Source organism: Mesocricetus auratus, unplaced genomic scaffold (genome assembly GCF_017639785.1).
Source record: "Mesocricetus auratus isolate SY011 unplaced genomic scaffold, BCM_Maur_2.0 Super-Scaffold_100004, whole genome shotgun sequence".
Lineage (NCBI taxonomy): Eukaryota > Metazoa > Chordata > Mammalia > Rodentia > Cricetidae > Mesocricetus > Mesocricetus auratus.
Window position 1 is genome coordinate 7,404,368 of NW_024429189.1, and position 16,773 is coordinate 7,421,140.

Sequence of the window (16,773 nt, forward strand, 5' to 3'; positions counted from 1 at the left end):
AGGGATCTAGCAGCCACGCTGGGAAAACGCGCGGCTTGCGGGTCGGGGAGGAAACCAGAAGATTAAATTGACAGTTCAGGGAGGTGGGGCAGTTGATACTGGTGGCACAGCGAAGAAAGTGGCTCAGGAGCAAGAGACGGAGCAACAGGCAAAGAGCAGGAAGGCAAGGAGAGAAGTGACCGAAGCGGAGGGGTGGTCCGCTGGGGGGATGAGACGAGGGGTGGGGCACAGAGGGTCAATAAAGATCTGGGACAAGGGGGTCACAGCCCAAAAGGGGTGAGGAACGCGAAGGTGATAGCCTAGGAGTGATCGCCACGGGAGAGCCGTGACCGGGAGGGAAAGGAGGACAAGGTATCGAGAGGGGCGAAGGGTGGGAGAGGGGCCCAGCTAACGCGTGCAGCGTGTGGACAGACAGCCCGTGCACGGTGGGTGTGGTGGGACCAAAGATGACTGACTCAGAGGACCACTAGGACCCAAGTAGACTTGGCCACGCGCCAGACCGTGGGCTACACCGCCGGTCACTGGCCCAGTCCTCAACAGCGCGTCAATCCCGGAAGCCACGGCTCGGTGGTGACTGGGAGTGTCCGCAAGCCTCGACCCCCAGGACGCGGGGCAGCACCGATGACGTCCGCGCCACTGCGGCAAGCGGGCCCTCGGCGCAGCGGTTGTGAACGTCCGGTCGCGGGGCTGACGAGGGCCAAGGGCGACCTCTCTACTAGGCAGACCTAGACCGCCACCTCGCGGCGCAGGGCGAACGCGCGCGACTGCGCACGCTCCACATCCGGTTCCGCGCGGCTACGCGGATTGGCTGAGTCTCCTCGGCCACAAGCCCTCCGCCCAGGCTGGGCATTGGGCGCATTGGCGACCAATCCACGAAGCTCTTGCTGCGGAGTGGCTGGCCCACCGACGGCCGGAAACGCGAGGGCGCGTCTTTCCCTGGTTGGTTTACACAGTTCAGGTCTGGGGGTTGGTGTTTGATCTGACCCAGGTCGAAAGAGAGAAGAGGCCTGCGGGCCGAGCTCGGGAGCCATCAGCCCAGGTTCGGTGAGCGTTTCCAGTTGGCGCCGCCAGCGCGGGATTCTTTGGGTCCGGGATCTTTCAGGGTTAGTGGTAGTCTTCCCTGGTGGGGCCTTGGGTCCTCTACCCCCGTGGCTCCTCGGATCGTCTGCACGCACAGGGTCCACAGCACTCTCTGCTCTTCGGTTCTAGGGTGCCCAGTCCCTCTGGCTCTGATCGGCACCCTCTCCTGCCTTGTTCTTTCAGAGCTGCCTTCTGCAGAGCCCAGCATGGGTTTCCTGACCGCCGTTACTCAAGGCCTGGTGCGGGGAGCGGATAGGATGAGCAAGTGGACCAGCAAGCGGGGACCACGCACCTTCATCAAGAGCCGGGGTGCCAAGAGAACGGGCATCTATACCTCTAGTGGGAAGTTTGTGCAGGTGAAGGAAATGATCCCAGAGTTTGTCGTCCCGGACTTGACTGGCTTCAAACTCAAGCCTTATGTTAATTACCGAGCTCCTGCAGGCATAGACACACCCCTGACCGCCAAGGCGCTCTTCCTGCAGACAGCTGCGCCTGCTATTGAAAAAGACTTTAAAGAAGGGACTTTTGATCCTGATAACCTGGAGAAATACGGCTTTGAGCCCACACAGGAAGGCAAGCTCTTCCAATTGTATCCTAAGAATTTCCCACGCTAGGAGACCGTGACAGTGACCAAAAGTTTGCCTGCAAAGTGGAGACAATACAAGCCTTGGGTTCTGAATGTCTCAAAGAGTAGGGGCAGCTTCCTTGTGCATTTCTATTAAAGGCCTTTAGTATCTCATACAATGCTGTGTGAGTAAAGTCATTGATGTGTGCTGCAGGTTAGAATCCACGCAGTGACTACAGAGTTCAAAAACAAATACTGAGTCAGGGCTAGGCACCGCTCAGGCTCCATGGCAGAGGTGCCTTTCCTGTCAGGTGAAAGTAACTATCCCCAAGGAAAAACTAAAGATGGAAGTTAGTGCCAAGTGTACCTGATTCGGTCACAGTCCCTCAGACATACGTCTGTCCCGTTTAAGACTTGTTCAGCACCTTATATTGAAACAAACTGGGCCAGTAACTGAGAATTGATCCCTTTAATGGCAACCAAAAAACTGAAAATATTATCAGAAAATAACACAAGGTCTGGGGAGTTCAGCTCATAGAGTGGTTGCCACGCAATCATGAAAACCCAGGTTAAGCCCGTGTAACAAGGCAAGTGTGGTAGCTCTTAAAATCTCAGCACTAAGAAAGAGACGGATCTCTGGGGCTTGCAGCCCAGTAAGGTCTAGGCTAATCATCTAACTTCAGATCCCAGTAAGAGACCTTGGCTCAAAAAAAGACAAGGCCATCTTGAATGGCACCGGAGAGTGACCTCTGTCTGCCACATTAATACATATGTACAAGGCATGTCGGGCAGTGGTGGCACATGCCTTTAATCCCAGCACTCGGGAGGCAGAGGCAGGTGGATCTCTGTGAGTTCGAGACCAGCCTGGTCTACAGAGTGAGTTCCAGGACAGCCTCCAAAGCCACAGAGAACCCCTGTCTTGAAAAGCCAGAAGAAGAAGAAGAAGAAAACTCAAGGCATAGTGTTGAGTTATAAGTTTCAGATCAGCAAGGGCTATGTAACAAAACACTTTTATTCATTCATTCCTTTCTTTTTGTTTTCTGTTCCCCCCCCCTCCCCCGAACTCACAGAGATCCGCCTGCCTCTGCCTCCCAAGTGCTGGGATTAAAGGTGTGCGCCACCAACGCCCGGCTTCATTCCTTTCTTTTTGAGATAAAGTCTTTCTACATGTCTTTAGCTGTCCTGGAACTTACTATGTAGACCACCAGGCTGGCCACAACCTCAGAGATCCACCTTCATGTGCTTCCTAGTGCTAGGATTAAAGGCATGTACCACCATACCTAGCTAAGACCCTGTATTAAAAGGCATAGTATTTCATACCCATGAACTCAGCATTTGGGAAGCTGAGGTAGGGAGGTAGGCCTCCAAGAGTTCAAAGCCAACCCTCCTGGACTAATTGATGAGCTCATGATCAGCCTGGAATATATAGGCACGGGGAAGGAAAAGCTAGCTAGGCTGGGAGCACAGTTTAGGCCGAGCTGCTCATAAGTTGTCTAGCATGGCAAGTCCCTGTATTTCATGCCCAACATTTAGAAGGAAAAAACAAAACACTATTCTCAGAACACTTAGGTATCCTACTGAGGGTCACTCACATTCCAATGCCCTCTTTCCTCCTAGATAAGACATTAAAAATGGGAATCTTGTCCCCCATGGAGGGCCTTACCCTCTCTGAGGAATGGAGTGGGGATTGGGTGGGGGGGCCGGAAGGAGAGAGTGGGTGTGGAGGGGAGAGGGAGGGACATGGGAGGCAAGCTTGTTTCTAATTTAAATATACAATAAAAAAGTGTAAAAAAAAAAAAGGGAATCTTGGTAGCTAATGTGTTTCTATAGTACCCATCTTCTAGACATGAAAACTGATGAAGTTATTAATGCTATGAAGAAGTGGTGAGTATCTCATACTGACCATGCCAAATACTTGGTTTGTGTTCCCTGAAGTGGCTTAAAACGTTTACATGCCTCCTTTTATTCTATTCCCCATTTTAAAAATTAGTTCAGAGTGGGAATAGTGTTTGGTTTGCATGTAAAGGCCTCCAATTTCCATTTCCAGTACCAAAAAAAAAGTAAAATCTCTAGGAAATTTTTTAAGATTTATTTTATGTGCACTAGTGTTTTGCCTGCATGTATGTCTGTGTGAGGGTGTCAGATTCCCTGGAACTGGAGTTACAGTTGTGAGCTGCAATGTGGGTGCTGGGAATTGAACCAGGGTCCTCTGGAAGAGCACCCAGTTCTCTTAACTGCTGAGCCATCTCTTCAGCCCTAGGAAATAACTTGTAATGTGATAAAGTGAGACTTTAAAAAGGGACCATGGGGCCAGCAGAATGGCTCAGTGGTACTTACTGCCAAGACTGATACCTAGTTGGATGCCTGGGACTCATATGATAGGAGGTCCAACTCCTGCAGGTTGTCTGCTGACCTCCACATGTGCACAGAGGTATTTGTGTACTCACACACAAATTTAGAAAAAAAATTTAGGAGCTGCAGGCTAAAGATGGTTCAGGGGTTAAGAGTTCTGCCTGCTCTTCCAGAACCCACAAGGTAGCTCACTGAGCTACTTCCAGGTGATCCAACACCTTGTTCTGACCTTTGGTAAATACCAGGTACGCATATGGAACACAGCAAACACTTATACACATAAAATAATTTTTTGTTTCTCTGTGTAGCCCTGGCTGTCCTCAAACTCAGAGATCTACCTGCCTCTGCCTCTGCCTCCCTAGTGCTGGGATTAAAGGCGTGAATCACCACTGTCCAGCTAATATATTCTTGAAGAGGACCCAAGTTTGGTTCCTAGGACCCACATTGTGACTTACAATCACCTGTAGCCACAGCTCCAGAGGGATCCACTGCCCTCTTCTGGCTTCTTCCAGCATCCATACACAAACATATAATTGAATTTTTTTAAAAATTAAAAAAATTCAAAAAATTATTTAATATAAACAAGGACTTAAATACAAATGAAGGACTAAAAGTCAAAATATACCAAGACACTTAGTTGGAGAGCTGGAAAACCCCATTCACTGCCTAAACAGAATCAGAAAGTCCACTCTCAAAGGCCAGCGCTTGTCACATCCAATATGGATGCAAAGAGCTTCAAGCTTGCTTTGTCTCCCACCTCCAGAGGTGGAGAACATGGTCGTAAAAGGAGCAGGTGGCCAGAAGGCTATTGTCAAAATTCCCTCCACTAAAGAGGCTGAGATCAGAGATCCTGGAAGAGCAGTGTAGCTGGCTGCTGCTTTTCCTGTCCTCTGTTAATGGAAGGAGACAAGTGTTCAGTTCAACTCCGCTGTGAGTTTTAGTGGGGCCTTCCACACGGTGGTCCACTGTTTGTTCTTGGAAAGGTGCCGGTGGCTCCTCTGCAACCTTCAGGCTGTCGTGGTCTGCTGCTCGGGCTCCCATGCCATTTTGATCCAAGGACCTGGTGGGTGTGAGCTTCTTGGAATGGAAAAGAAGCCAGGACCAGTCAGCTCCATACACTAATGAGTTCGGCATTTCCTGGGATATTAAGACAGTCACATCCTGCTTCTCCTCTGCAGCAAGAGACAGAGAACAAAACTGGCATTACTAAAAGCCAATCAGTCTCCATTTATGTCTCCCCTCAACTTCCACCAAGGGCAGCCGTTCCATGAGCACACATTCACTGAGCAGCTGGCAAGTCTGCATAAGGAGAATGAAGACGTGCACACACAGGTGGCCAGAAAAGAAACCAGATATGCATTTTGCAGTGTGCACTGTGCCTCTGAGATCAGCCAGGGCTAAAAGAGACTCACAAACAAGGGGCATGCTTCCGAACTGCAGGGCTTGGCAAAAGCTTTCAAGGGGGTGTAACTCACAAAGGGCAGACGGTGAGATGGGAAGTGGATAGAAAAGAAATGGGAGCACAGGGCAGAGGGATGGCTCAACTCTTAAGAGCACTTGCTGCTCTTGGCAAAAGACCTGGGTCTGGTGCACAACACTTACATGGCAGGTAGTAACTGCCAGTAACTCTAGTTCCAGAGATTTCTAAGCCCTCTTCTGGCCTCCTCGGCCACCAGGCATGCAAACAGTGCTCATACATACATGCAAGCATGCAGACATACACATAAAATAAGTATTCTGAAAAAAGAGAAATGGAGAGCACGTGTGCAGTAAGTACAGAGGCTAAGAAGACTACAGCATGTGTGAGGAACTAACGGCTACTGCTTCTGGCTGGGAGACAATGGCTTGCAGTCCCGGGTAGGTCTGCAGAAGAAACTTCTTTTCTGGTAACTTCCCCAGACAGCCCAGCAGATAAGGAAAGTGCATAAGCCAGTAGACACTGCAGCAGTATAGAGCCACAACAGCATGGAGGAGACACTACAGACAGAGAAAGGAAGTTTCCTTAAGGACATTAAGGACAGAGCAGGCCCACAGTCCAGGAGCAAGGTGACAGCTGGTGAAAGCAATCCTCAAGAACCAGCAGGGACACCAGATATGGTTGGTCCTGTAGTCCCTGTACCCACAACACTGAGGCAGGAGGATTGTCATCGAGTTCAAGGCCAGCTTCAATTGAAGCCAGTTTGTGTTACATGAGATCCTGGAGATCCTGTCCGCAACACATACACACAAATTAAAAAAAAATTTTTTTAAAGATAAAGACAAGTCAGTGGTGGCAGCCCATGTCTTTAATTCCAGTACTCGGGGGCGGAGACAGGCAGATCTCTGAGTTCAAGGCTACACAGAGAAATCCTGTCTCAAAAAAATAAAAATGAGAGAGAGAGAGAGAGAGAGAGAGAGAGAGAGAGAGAGAGAGAGAGAGAGAGAGAGAGAGAGAGAGAGAGAGAGAGAGAGAGAGAGAACTAAAAAGGCATAAGGAAGTAATGACTTAAAAACTAGCAATTTAGAGCCAGGTGGTGGTGGTGAATGCCTTTAATCCCAGCACTCGGGAGGCAGAGGCAGGCGGATCTCTGTGAGTTCGAGGCCAGCCTGGTCTACAAGAGCTAGTTCCAGGACAGCCTCCAAAAGCCTCGGAGAAACACTGCCTCGAAAATCAAAAAAAACAAACAAACAAACACCCCCCCAAAAAAAGACTATCAATTTAATGATGGGAGTCTTCAGATTGCTTCTTTTCAGAGGGAGCAGAGGGAAGGGGATAAGGAAGAGATACTGTGATTCGCAGAATGAGGAGAGGAAGGAGTTAGGGCTTGGAAAGAGAAAGGGGGATGAGAAATGGTTCTGATCGTGTGAGAACATGTTGTGGTTCACCAAGCAAATCCAAGCGCTTCTTACAGCACACCCTAGTGGTGAGGCTCTTTACCTAAGCCACGGGTAGTTAGGCTAACTAATACAGATTCTGTGAGAAAGGGAGAAGACAACACATGTGAGACATGGGTTGACCAGAGTCCAAGCTACTCACAGACAGAAAAATCAGAGAAGGCAACCTGACTGTGGAGTCACCCTACCCTGAGGCCAGCTCTATGTCCCCACTTACCAATGGCCTTCTGGCAGTTGAGAATCTTGAAGCCATTGTGCATGCAGGCCGCCAGGAGCAGGTGGTGGTGGACTGGGTGCCACTTGAGCCTCCACACGCCTCCTTGCACTGGCACATCTGCCAATGGCTGCTTTATGTTCCGAGTGTCCCACAGCAGAACATGCTCGTCATAGCTGGAACCAGCCAAGCATTGTCATTCAGGAAAGCCCATGCCCACATCTTCCCTAAGCCCTCCCAAGTCCTGTCCGACTAATATTTTTTGAGACAGAGTCTCACTATGAAGCCTTGGCTGACCTGGAACTCACTATACAGAAAAGGCTGGCCTGAAACTCACAGAGATCCCCCTACCTTTGCCTCCCTAGTGCCGAGGTTAAGTACTGCACAAACCTCCTGCCCCACTTATCTTTAAGGACGTAGGCAAGCCCCGCTTTCTGGACCCAGATACCTAAAGTGTGTGTTGGTTGAGAACTTTGGGATCGGTTTTGAAGTCCTTGCAGAGAAAAGGCGAGAAACGCACAAACCAGAGGCCCACTCCAGGGACTCACCTGCCAGTAGCCAGAACATGTTCCTGGTGGGGGCTGCTCTGGATGCTGCACACGCCCATGGAGTGTCTGCCGGCAAAGGGGAGCAAGCGCGTTAGGAGATACAGTGTCCTAAGACGGGAACACAGAGGGCCCACGCCCAAGCTCTGATCAGCTACCTTTTGCTAGTGAAGACAGGTGTGCCAAGCATCCTAGTGTCCCAGCCTCTCAGAAGACCGTCATCTCCCCCTGTGGGAAGACAGAGAAGTTGACATTAATGTAAGAAAGTCTCTTAGGTGCTTTTCATGTGTGATTTTATGGTATCACTGGTTAGCAAAGCCCCAGAGAGACATCAGAAACAGTCACTAAGCACTCACCCTATCTTCCAGTTAAGGGGAACTTGGTAGAAGATCAAAGCACTTGGTAGAGTCCATTGGACCTGGGAGAATGTACCTGATAGATGAGGCGAACTAAAGTCTCACGCAGTAGCCAACTTTATTCAGAGCATGGGCTAATTTATACTCAGAGGGTTAAGAGGAGTCACATGAGTAAAGTGTGCAATCACAAGGGCAAGAGGTATGTGGCAGGCAAGCACCACACACACATGGTTCCCACAGAGGTGTGCAAACAAGTGACAATGGCCAATTGTGAGGAATAATCTGAGGAAAACTCACTCCTATCCACTACACCTGAGGGGCACAAAAGCATACTCCAAGATCAGTTCTGTAATTTGAAGAAACTGAAGTCACAAGACTCTCATCTAGTTTTCTTCTCACAAGTACTCAGGATTCTCACACGATTCCATTCTCAGACTGTGTTCTGACAGGGCTATAAGTACAATAATAGGGAAGAGTTGCCAGATGGTGGAGGCTCACACCTTTAGTCCCGTACTCAGGCAGGCAGAACTCTGTGAGTTTGAGGCCAGCCTGGTCTACAAAATGAGTTCCAGGACAGCCAGGACTGTTATACAGAGAAACCTTGTCTCAAAAAACAAAATAACGAGTTAAAAAATGGTATGGTATTGGGTACTCTAATCATGAGAGTGACTGCTGGCCATAACCCCTTCAAGAAGGATTCTCGAGTATCATGACCCCCCAGCTGCCCAGGACCAGAGTGTCCATATCCAAGTTTCCTGCCAAGGAACAACATGAAAGAAGCAGTGGGCATGAGACTACAGCAGTCCTTCTGGATCCTTCAGCACACTATGGAGGTATCTCAGTGGTTAAGAGAATGTATCTCTCTTACAGAGGACCCAAGATCAGTAGCTTAAAACCATCTCTCTCTCCCTCTCTCCTTCCCTCTCCCCCTCCCTCCCTTCCTCCCTCTCTCTCTTTCTCTCTCTCCAAAAAACAAGCCCTGTGCTGGTTTTAGGAAAACTGAAAGAAACAATAGGACAACTAGACCCTTGGTGAACAACTAGTCTTTAAAGAAAAGCACTACCAAGACAGGGTGTAAAAACAGCATCCTGATAGAAGGGAAAAGACTCACAAGCAGGGCCCAAAAGAAGGGTGAAGAAGGGCAGAGGGAAAGTACTGAGCAGAGTCTACTTCACTCACTAACTATGCACCCATTATCCAACCACCCATCCATCCACTACCCACCCAGTATCACACCCATCAATTTACTCACGATCCAACATCTACCCACACATTTTCCATCCATCATTCATCTGCCACCTCACATACATGCATTCCCCACATATCCACCCCCAACCATCCATATAGCCATCTAATAGGTGACTACTGAATATACACTATAGATCCCTACAAAGAATATGGAGTAAGCATGTGGTTTTCAATTAAGTGGAACAGCAGATAAGCTGAGCTAGGCATGAAGTCAGGTGAACCTAAGTATAAACTGTGCATAGAGGACTGTGTTCTTTCCTTGTTCTGTTACATTTACACACACACACACACACACACACACACACACGTTCACATGCACACACTCACCCCATCTTTATCAGGAAATCCAACCCAATCTGCCTTTACCTAGACCCAAATCTACTTCTAGCCTCTACTTCTCCCAACTTACTATGAACCATTCTTGCTCTTTTCTTTTGGTGGTGTGCACCTTTAATCCTAGCAGAGGAACAGGAGGCAGAGGCAATCAGACCTCTGTGTAGCCAAAGCTACACAGTGAGACCTTGTCTCAAAAAACAAAACAAAACACCTTGGTTTTTTTTTTTTTTTTTTTGCATTGGAAAAAGGATTGTATTACTAAACAGTAGTGGAGAGACTGCATTAAATGCCCCTCCCTAATAATGATTTTGACGACTATCTTATATACCATCCTAGAACCTCCATCCAGTGACAGAGGGAAGCAGAGGCAGACACCCACAGCTAAACACTGAACTGAACTCCTGGAACCCAATGACAGAGAGGGAGGAGTGATGAGCAAAGAGGTCAAGACTGGGCTGGTGAAACAGCTGACCTAAACAAGGGGGAAATCTTGGACCCCAGATTGATGGCTGAGAGGCCAGCATGGGGCTGATCTAGACCCCCCGAATGTGGGTGTCAATGAGGAGACTCAGGCAATCTATGTGTTTTTTGGGTAGTAGATCAGTATTTATCCCTAGCACACAAATGGACTTTGGGGACCCATCCCACAATGAGGGATGCTTTATCAATCTGGACACTTTGGGGAGGGCCTGTTCTAGGACAGCCTCTAAAGCCACAAGGGCCGTGCCAGCTGCTTCTCTCACACAGGCCCTCGCCTGCCGTGGGGCCACTACTCACTGCAGACACAGCTGCTCCAGAAATCCTGTTTCACACCTCTGAAGCTCCATGCAATCCCCTGTTATGACATCAGGTTTCCACTTTCCCCTTCAATGTAAGATTGGAGAAAATAGCCTGTTTGCAAAGGTAACCCTGTTATATTAACTGCTTGTATTTCTGTTTGTGGGTCTGTTTGGTTTTGGGTTCTTAGTTTGGAGGGGGGTTGTTTGTTTTGGTTTTGGGTTTTTGTTTCAATTTTTTGGTTGTAGGAAATAAAGGTTATTGTTTGGCTTGGTTTGGAGACAGTCTGGATGTACAGGTAGCCCAGCCAGCCTAACATTAGACTCACAACAATACTCTATGGTGAATGCTGGGACTCATGAGAGATTTGACATGGACTGGGTTAGTGAAGGCAGTGTTAGTGCAGGCTTCTCACTAGAAACAGAACCAAAAGAGTGGTGTGTGCCTTCAATCCCAGCACTCTGCAAGCAGAAGCAGGTGGATCTCTGTGAACTCCAGGACAGTTAAGGGAAGCTGGGGCTAGACCACACAAGGCCCTGGGAAGCTCAAGTGTTTTAAACTTTATCCTGTCTTCTCTGAGATCATCCCTTCCCAGCTCACATGACTTAGCTCCACCTGGGAGAGAAGCCACCCAAAATGGCCAATTTTGTTAATTTCTCATTCTCATACAAACAGCCCCAAAGTGATAAACCACTCAAATACTAGAAAAGGACAAACCCAGCCAGGCGGTGGTGGTACACGCCACTTGGGAGGCAGAGACAGGCAGCTCTCTGTGAGTTCGAGGCCAGCCTGGTCTACAGAGTGAGTGCTAGGACAGGCTCCAAAACTACACAGAGGAACCTTGTCTCAAAAACAAAAACAAAACAAAACAAAACAAAAAAAAAAGAAGAAGAAATAAAAATAAAAAATAAAGGGACAGACCTGAAATCAGTGTGACAAAGGCTACCGAGAGCAAGCAAAAAGTAGATGATTCCCAGTGAAAGCACCAGGAAACTGGGCAACTTGCCAGGGTGCCTGCTCCTCCAGCCTTGGCCAGCTCCACACAAAGCCTTAGGTGCCAAAGGTCAACTGTTCATATTTCCTGAGAAGTGGCATGTGGTGGCAGCCACAGCTGCTGGCCAGAGGATGTATCTTCCAGACAGTCCTGAGGTCTCACATATTCTGAATCACAGATTTGGCCCAGCCCCATTCTCTCCTCCCCTGTCCTTCACAAGTCTTCATCAGAGGTGACTATACTGACGTCCAACTCACCTGAATACACAAGTTCTGTCTGCCAGTAATTGAAAGCAGCAATCCACGCCTCAAAGTGATGGGCTGGCCATGAAGCCACTAGCTGTAGATCAGCTGCTCCCTCATTCAGCATCAGGAGGTGCAGCTGCCCCTTAGAATCACTGCTAATGATCTTCAAGGGCTGGTCTCTGGCCCTAGAAACAAGGAGCCAATGGAGAGCCTATTAAACTCTCCTTACCATTCTGTTCTGGTTTTCCTTTGTTTGAGACAGGGTTCATGTAACCCAGGTGGGCCTCAGCCTCCTGAATGCTGGTATTACAAGAAAGAACCATTACAACTATCCTTTTCTAGTCTCATATGTTTCTCAGATAGCATGCAACCATGACTCCAAGATGGCCTCTTGGGTATCTGGCAAAGGAAGAGACTATCAACACAGTTTGTCACTGAAACCCTGGTTGGCTTCTCTTGATGATGGCATCATCACTACTTATCTGAAATGCTGCAAGCTTCTGTTTTAAGGTTAGGACTAACAGTAACACCCAGGTTTGGGGAACCAAGCTAGCAGAAGGCAACTTTAATCCTTTGTGGAATAGGAACAAGAATTGTTCCTCAGGAGACTTAGACCCCACCAAACCTGACCCTTACCTTCCAGGTTTCCTGGTTGACCAATCCAGGGACAAGGACAGACATCTCTCCTCCAGGGTAAGGCTGGATACTGGTTGTAGTGTGTAACTGTTCTTCTACTGGAGAGAAAAGGGACACCTGTGTCTAGGCAAACCTCCACTCCCTGAAGATGCTCCCTGTATGAGCAACCTGCATCAGTTATTTCTGTTTGTTTTGGGGGGTAGGGTCTCCTACATTGCTCAGATTCATCTTGAACTTCCAAGTTCAAGCAGTCCTTTCACTTCAACTCCCCAAGTACTGGAAGTAGAGGCAGGCTCTGCCTTGCCTGGGTTTTTGTTGATGTCACTTATGCTTTAATAGTGCTAGAGATTGCCGGGCGGTAGTGGCGCACGCCTTTAATCCCAGCACTCGGGAGGCAGAGGCAGGCGGATCTCTGTGAGTTCGAGGCCAGGCTGGACCGACAGCCTTCAAAACAATACAGAGAAACCCTGTCTCGAAAAACCAAAAAAAAAAAAAAATAGTGCTAGAGATGGAGCTGGAGGTCTCATGCATGGCAGGCGAGCAGTCTGCCGCTAGATTCAACCCTCAGCCCCTAATTAACATCTCATCTAAGAATGAGCCCTTGCAACTTGTCAAGCACAAGGCCTGAGGACACGGGAATTCGTACCTTAAGACGGACTTTGCTATATACATAACCTTTGGTCAAAAAGGTTTCTCAGCATTGCTTTTGTGTACTCCTAGACACATTAGCCACTTTGTGAGCTCCAAAAATCACTGCTGGGATATGCTATGCATTGCCCTTGCCTTCAGAATTCTGCCATTCTATTCCCAGGGACAAGGAGAATAGAAACGTACTACTGTTTCCATTTCAGAAGCCAAAACAGCCTTTAAAACGTTATTTCTCTTGTCTAGGATCTACGTGAGTTTTATTATCTAAACCACCTGAATAGTGTTTGACTCCATAAGCAGGCTACTGTTTTCTTGGATTCTGTGCTCCTGCCTTGAAGTCTGATCCTTAGGCCCAGGCCTCCTTCCCTCATTTCTAGGACAAGGTTGCATTGCACAGGCCTGAAGCAAGCCTTTCTACTGAGGTGCTCAGTTAGCACCTTCTAGCTCTTTTCCTTGGCCCCATGACAGCAACAGCATTAGTATGTGTTCCTGCCCCCCATCAGGGCAGTGTGTAGTTTGCTGATGACTTCACCACCCCCACAGATCTGGTCCCAGCCCTTCATAATAATCAGAGAAAGTCAAGTCACGGGGTCACTGCGAAACACATGTGGGGGGATGTTTAGGGTCTCAGCTCTTCTAATAACTGCAAGAAATATCATTTCTGGGCTAGAGATTAGCCTTCCTATTCTTCTATAGGATGAGAATTCAGTTCCCAGCGTCCATATCAGACAACTAACAACTGCTCTCCAGCTCCAGGGAACCTGACACTTCTGGTCTCTGTGGGCATGGTACTCACATGCACAAGCCCACATTCACACAATTAAAAATTAAAAACAAAATCTTTTAAAGAAAGACTCATATCACATGAGAAATTTACTGGTGTATATTTAGCCTTGGTATAAACCTCAGACTGCCTTCTATTGAGATACCCACATCTCATCTCACCAGAACCCAGTATAACTTAAAACAGACCCCATGATTTCCTTAAAGCATTTATGACAAAGTCCATCATGGCAAAGACCATTCTAGGAATATGTCTATCAGTATAGACTCCTCATCAATACTCTCCACTAAGGTCCCTTTCCCACTAAAGCATGACCCATCACTGACCTCATATTCCATCAGGCGGAGCAGCTCTACAGATCCAGCGGCATTTGCCAAGCCTAAAAGTATGTGGCCAGACACTGGAATATGGCACCTGATGGGAGAACACAGGAAAAAGTACGCATTCGAAGCTTGCGGGAACATCATGAATTCCAATGAAGTCATATTTCATTTCCAAAACCAGGTTAGAGACAACTGTTCTGTTCTGTCTCCAACAAAAGCTCTCCAGATTATAAAACCGGAACGTATGTTGCTTCCCAGACTAATGGTGACTCTGGGGCTGGGAATGACTAGGGAAATATCAAGCAGGGCTTTCTACCTCCCAAGCTTTCAGACCAGGTGGGGTTACCCAAATCCTACCATTTCATGTCCAGGATGGCAGAAGAATCCCTTCTTTGGACCTCAACCAGAGGTTTAGACGTGTTGTCCTCATTGAAACTGTACAGGTAGAGACGACCTAAACGAACTTGAGGCTCGCTGACATTCAGTGTAGGCTACAGAACATAGATATTCTCTGATTACCTTAACGGATACTGAGATCACAAAGGATGGGACACAAACTGGAACAAAATGGAGGGCCAGGACAGAGAAGTTTCTGACTGAAATAAACACTCCCAATTTCTGAGAAAATCATCTCTTTTTCTTGCAAGTGTTCAACGAGCAGGGGCGCTCTCCCGGACCCAGTATATTACCAGGTCGGTCCCGACCTGCCTGCAGTTACATGGGCCGCAATTCCACTCTTACGTGGTTGGTTTTGGATGCGCAGAGAAACCAGCCGGAAACAGGGATGGTCCCGAGTGCTCCCACTTTACTTTCCCACTAGTTGTCACAGTTCAGCAGTCCCTAGCCTCACCCTCCCAGGCGCGCACCTGGTCCTCGGGCGTTCGCAGCTGGTAGGTTCCACATGCCATCAGGTGCTGGCAACCCTCTACTGGGCACCACTCCACCGAGTCTGCAGTGAACTCAGTATCCACTGCCTGCAAAACCTGCATCGTTTCCGAGCAGCTACCCGCCATCAAGCCAGAACCCAAAGACGCGTGCGTAGCAGCCTACTTTCCTCTGGCACGTCCGACTCCGGGAAGAGACTTCCGGTACGGAAAGACAGTGGAGATGCGGCGCCCCCTACCAACCGGAGGACCGCGGGAAACCTAGAGTCTTATTAGGCAGGAGCAAGAAGCAAGGCTTACGGAAAGGGAAAAAAAAAAAAAAAAAACTGATCTCAAGTAGATACAGAAGCCCTCAAGAAAATTCCTGTATTGTAAATAAGTCTTGGGGAAACGAGGTTTTTACACCTTGTGGATCCAACTATTTCCCAAAAACAAATGCTGAAGTTAACCCCCAGTAACTCATGACCTTTGGAAATGTGGGGGGGTCTTTTTGGGGGGGGAGGGGTGAGACAAGGTGTCTTTGTGTAATCCTGGCTGTCCTTGCACTCGCTCTGTAGACCAGGCTGGTCTCAAACTCAAGAGATCCGCCTGCCTCTGCCTCCCAAGTGCTGGAATTACAGGCGTGTGCCACTACCACGTGGTCGGAAAGGTGGACTTTACAGCAGCAAAATGATGCTCCGGATGAGCTTTGATCCAATATAGTTTTCATGTAAGGGAAAATTTGGAAACATGGACAGAGGATTTAACGTGTGCTCTGGAGTCTGAAACAATGCATAAATGAGCCCAAAATGTTATCAGATGTAGAGACTTGCAGCACCTCTGTGCAGTACTTGCAGTGGCTGTAGCAGCAAGCGCCTTGATTAAACCATGAGACAGACCCAAGAGACAATCTCTGGCTTTAGTCCAACCAGTTTTTGGCACTTAGTTACACAGCAACTCTAGGAAGAGAATTCAGTTGACACTTGGATATCCAGCCTGGGAACTGAAGCAGAGATATGGCTTTACACCCAGCTTGCAGGCCAGTTAGTAGCTGAAGCAGTGGCACGCAGGGCATCCTAAAGACCTCAATCCCTCCAGCACTAGATTGTTCCAAGGTCAAGTAGCCCAACAAGCTACAGAGGGGAGAAAGGGTTCCATAACTGAACCACAAGAACATTCATACAACAGTTTAGATGAGCGGCTACAAAGAACAGGAGGTAGGGATAATCAGAAAGGGAGTTCGAGGATGAAATTGAAGTGGCCTGATAAACCCCTTCACTGCACAGCAGCATGTGCTAGCAGTGCGGAAGAGTTGATGGAGCCAGAGGGTGGTGGAGTGTCCCAGCACTCAGGACAGGAGGCAGAGGCAGGCAGATCTCTGAGTTTGAGGCCAGCCTGGTCTACAGAATGAGTTCCAGGACAGCCTCCAAAGCAATACAGAGCAATCCTGTCTCAAAAAAAAAAAAAAAAAAAAAAAAAAGCCAGCCCAATGTATACCTTTACCAACAATGCCTCTAAGTCAACTGTCCAACTCCTGCACGTCCTCTAGGTAGAATGTTTACAGAGTAAACGCAGACCATGCTGGTAAGGGGACAAAGATAGGATAAAGTTCTAACCTAGCCATTCTTAAATATCACAGCTTTGTAGCCTACTCATCCCAAGAAATTTGACCCACATGGAAACTTTACCAGTCCTAGCCACTTAAAATGGTTTATCCAAGATGCGATATAAAGGGTTTGAGTCAGTTGTAGGTAGCAATATTTCACAATACACACACATTTCCCCTCCTCAATGAGATCACAGATTGATGTTCGACCTAGGATCTGAGCAGGGATCCCAACTATGTCAGCTAAAAATCACCATGACCTTCAGAACAGAAAAGGTAAAGTTTGTTTTGTTTTTTCGACATAGGATTTCTCTGCATTGTTTTGGA

General features: G+C 48.1%; 2 protein-coding genes across 8 annotated transcripts; one reads left to right on the top strand and one right to left on the bottom strand.

The window, feature by feature from the left end:
* Positions 1-29: 29 nt before the first annotated feature.
* Mrpl41 (mitochondrial ribosomal protein L41) lies at positions 30-1,819 on the top strand. 4 transcript variants are annotated; one of them, XM_013123282.3, is made up of 2 exons: positions 30-163; positions 1,264-1,819. In XM_013123282.3, exon 2 carries the CDS (start codon positions 1,287-1,289, stop codon positions 1,692-1,694), a length of 408 nt encoding a protein of 135 aa, XP_012978736.1. In that variant the 5' UTR covers positions 30-163; positions 1,264-1,286; the 3' UTR covers positions 1,695-1,819. The 4 variants fall into 4 exon arrangements, with proteins under 4 accessions (XP_012978736.1, XP_012978734.1, XP_012978735.1 ...); XM_013123280.3 differs by lacking the exon at positions 30-163 and adding an exon at positions 796-1,103; XM_013123281.3 differs by lacking the exon at positions 30-163 and adding an exon at positions 796-1,044.
* Positions 1,820-4,547: 2,728 nt separating this feature from the next.
* Positions 4,548-16,290, bottom strand: Dph7 (diphthamide biosynthesis 7). 4 transcript variants are annotated; one of them, XM_013123279.3, is made up of 9 exons: positions 14,844-16,290; positions 14,335-14,468; positions 13,981-14,068; positions 12,223-12,317; positions 11,599-11,771; positions 7,789-7,858; positions 7,634-7,699; positions 7,089-7,261; positions 4,548-5,169 (listed from the first exon to the last, which is right to left on the bottom strand). In XM_013123279.3, exons 1-9 carry the CDS (start codon positions 14,988-14,990, stop codon positions 4,733-4,735), a joined length of 1,383 nt encoding a protein of 460 aa, XP_012978733.1. In that variant the 5' UTR covers positions 14,991-16,290; the 3' UTR covers positions 4,548-4,732. The 4 variants fall into 4 exon arrangements, with proteins under 4 accessions (XP_012978733.1, XP_040601211.1, XP_040601210.1 ...); XM_040745277.1 differs by lacking the exons at positions 11,599-11,771; positions 14,844-16,290 and having other exon boundaries at positions 14,335-14,831; XM_040745276.1 differs by lacking the exons at positions 11,599-11,771; positions 14,844-16,290 and having other exon boundaries at positions 12,223-12,320; positions 14,335-14,831.
* Between the last annotated feature and the right edge of the window lie 483 nt (positions 16,291-16,773).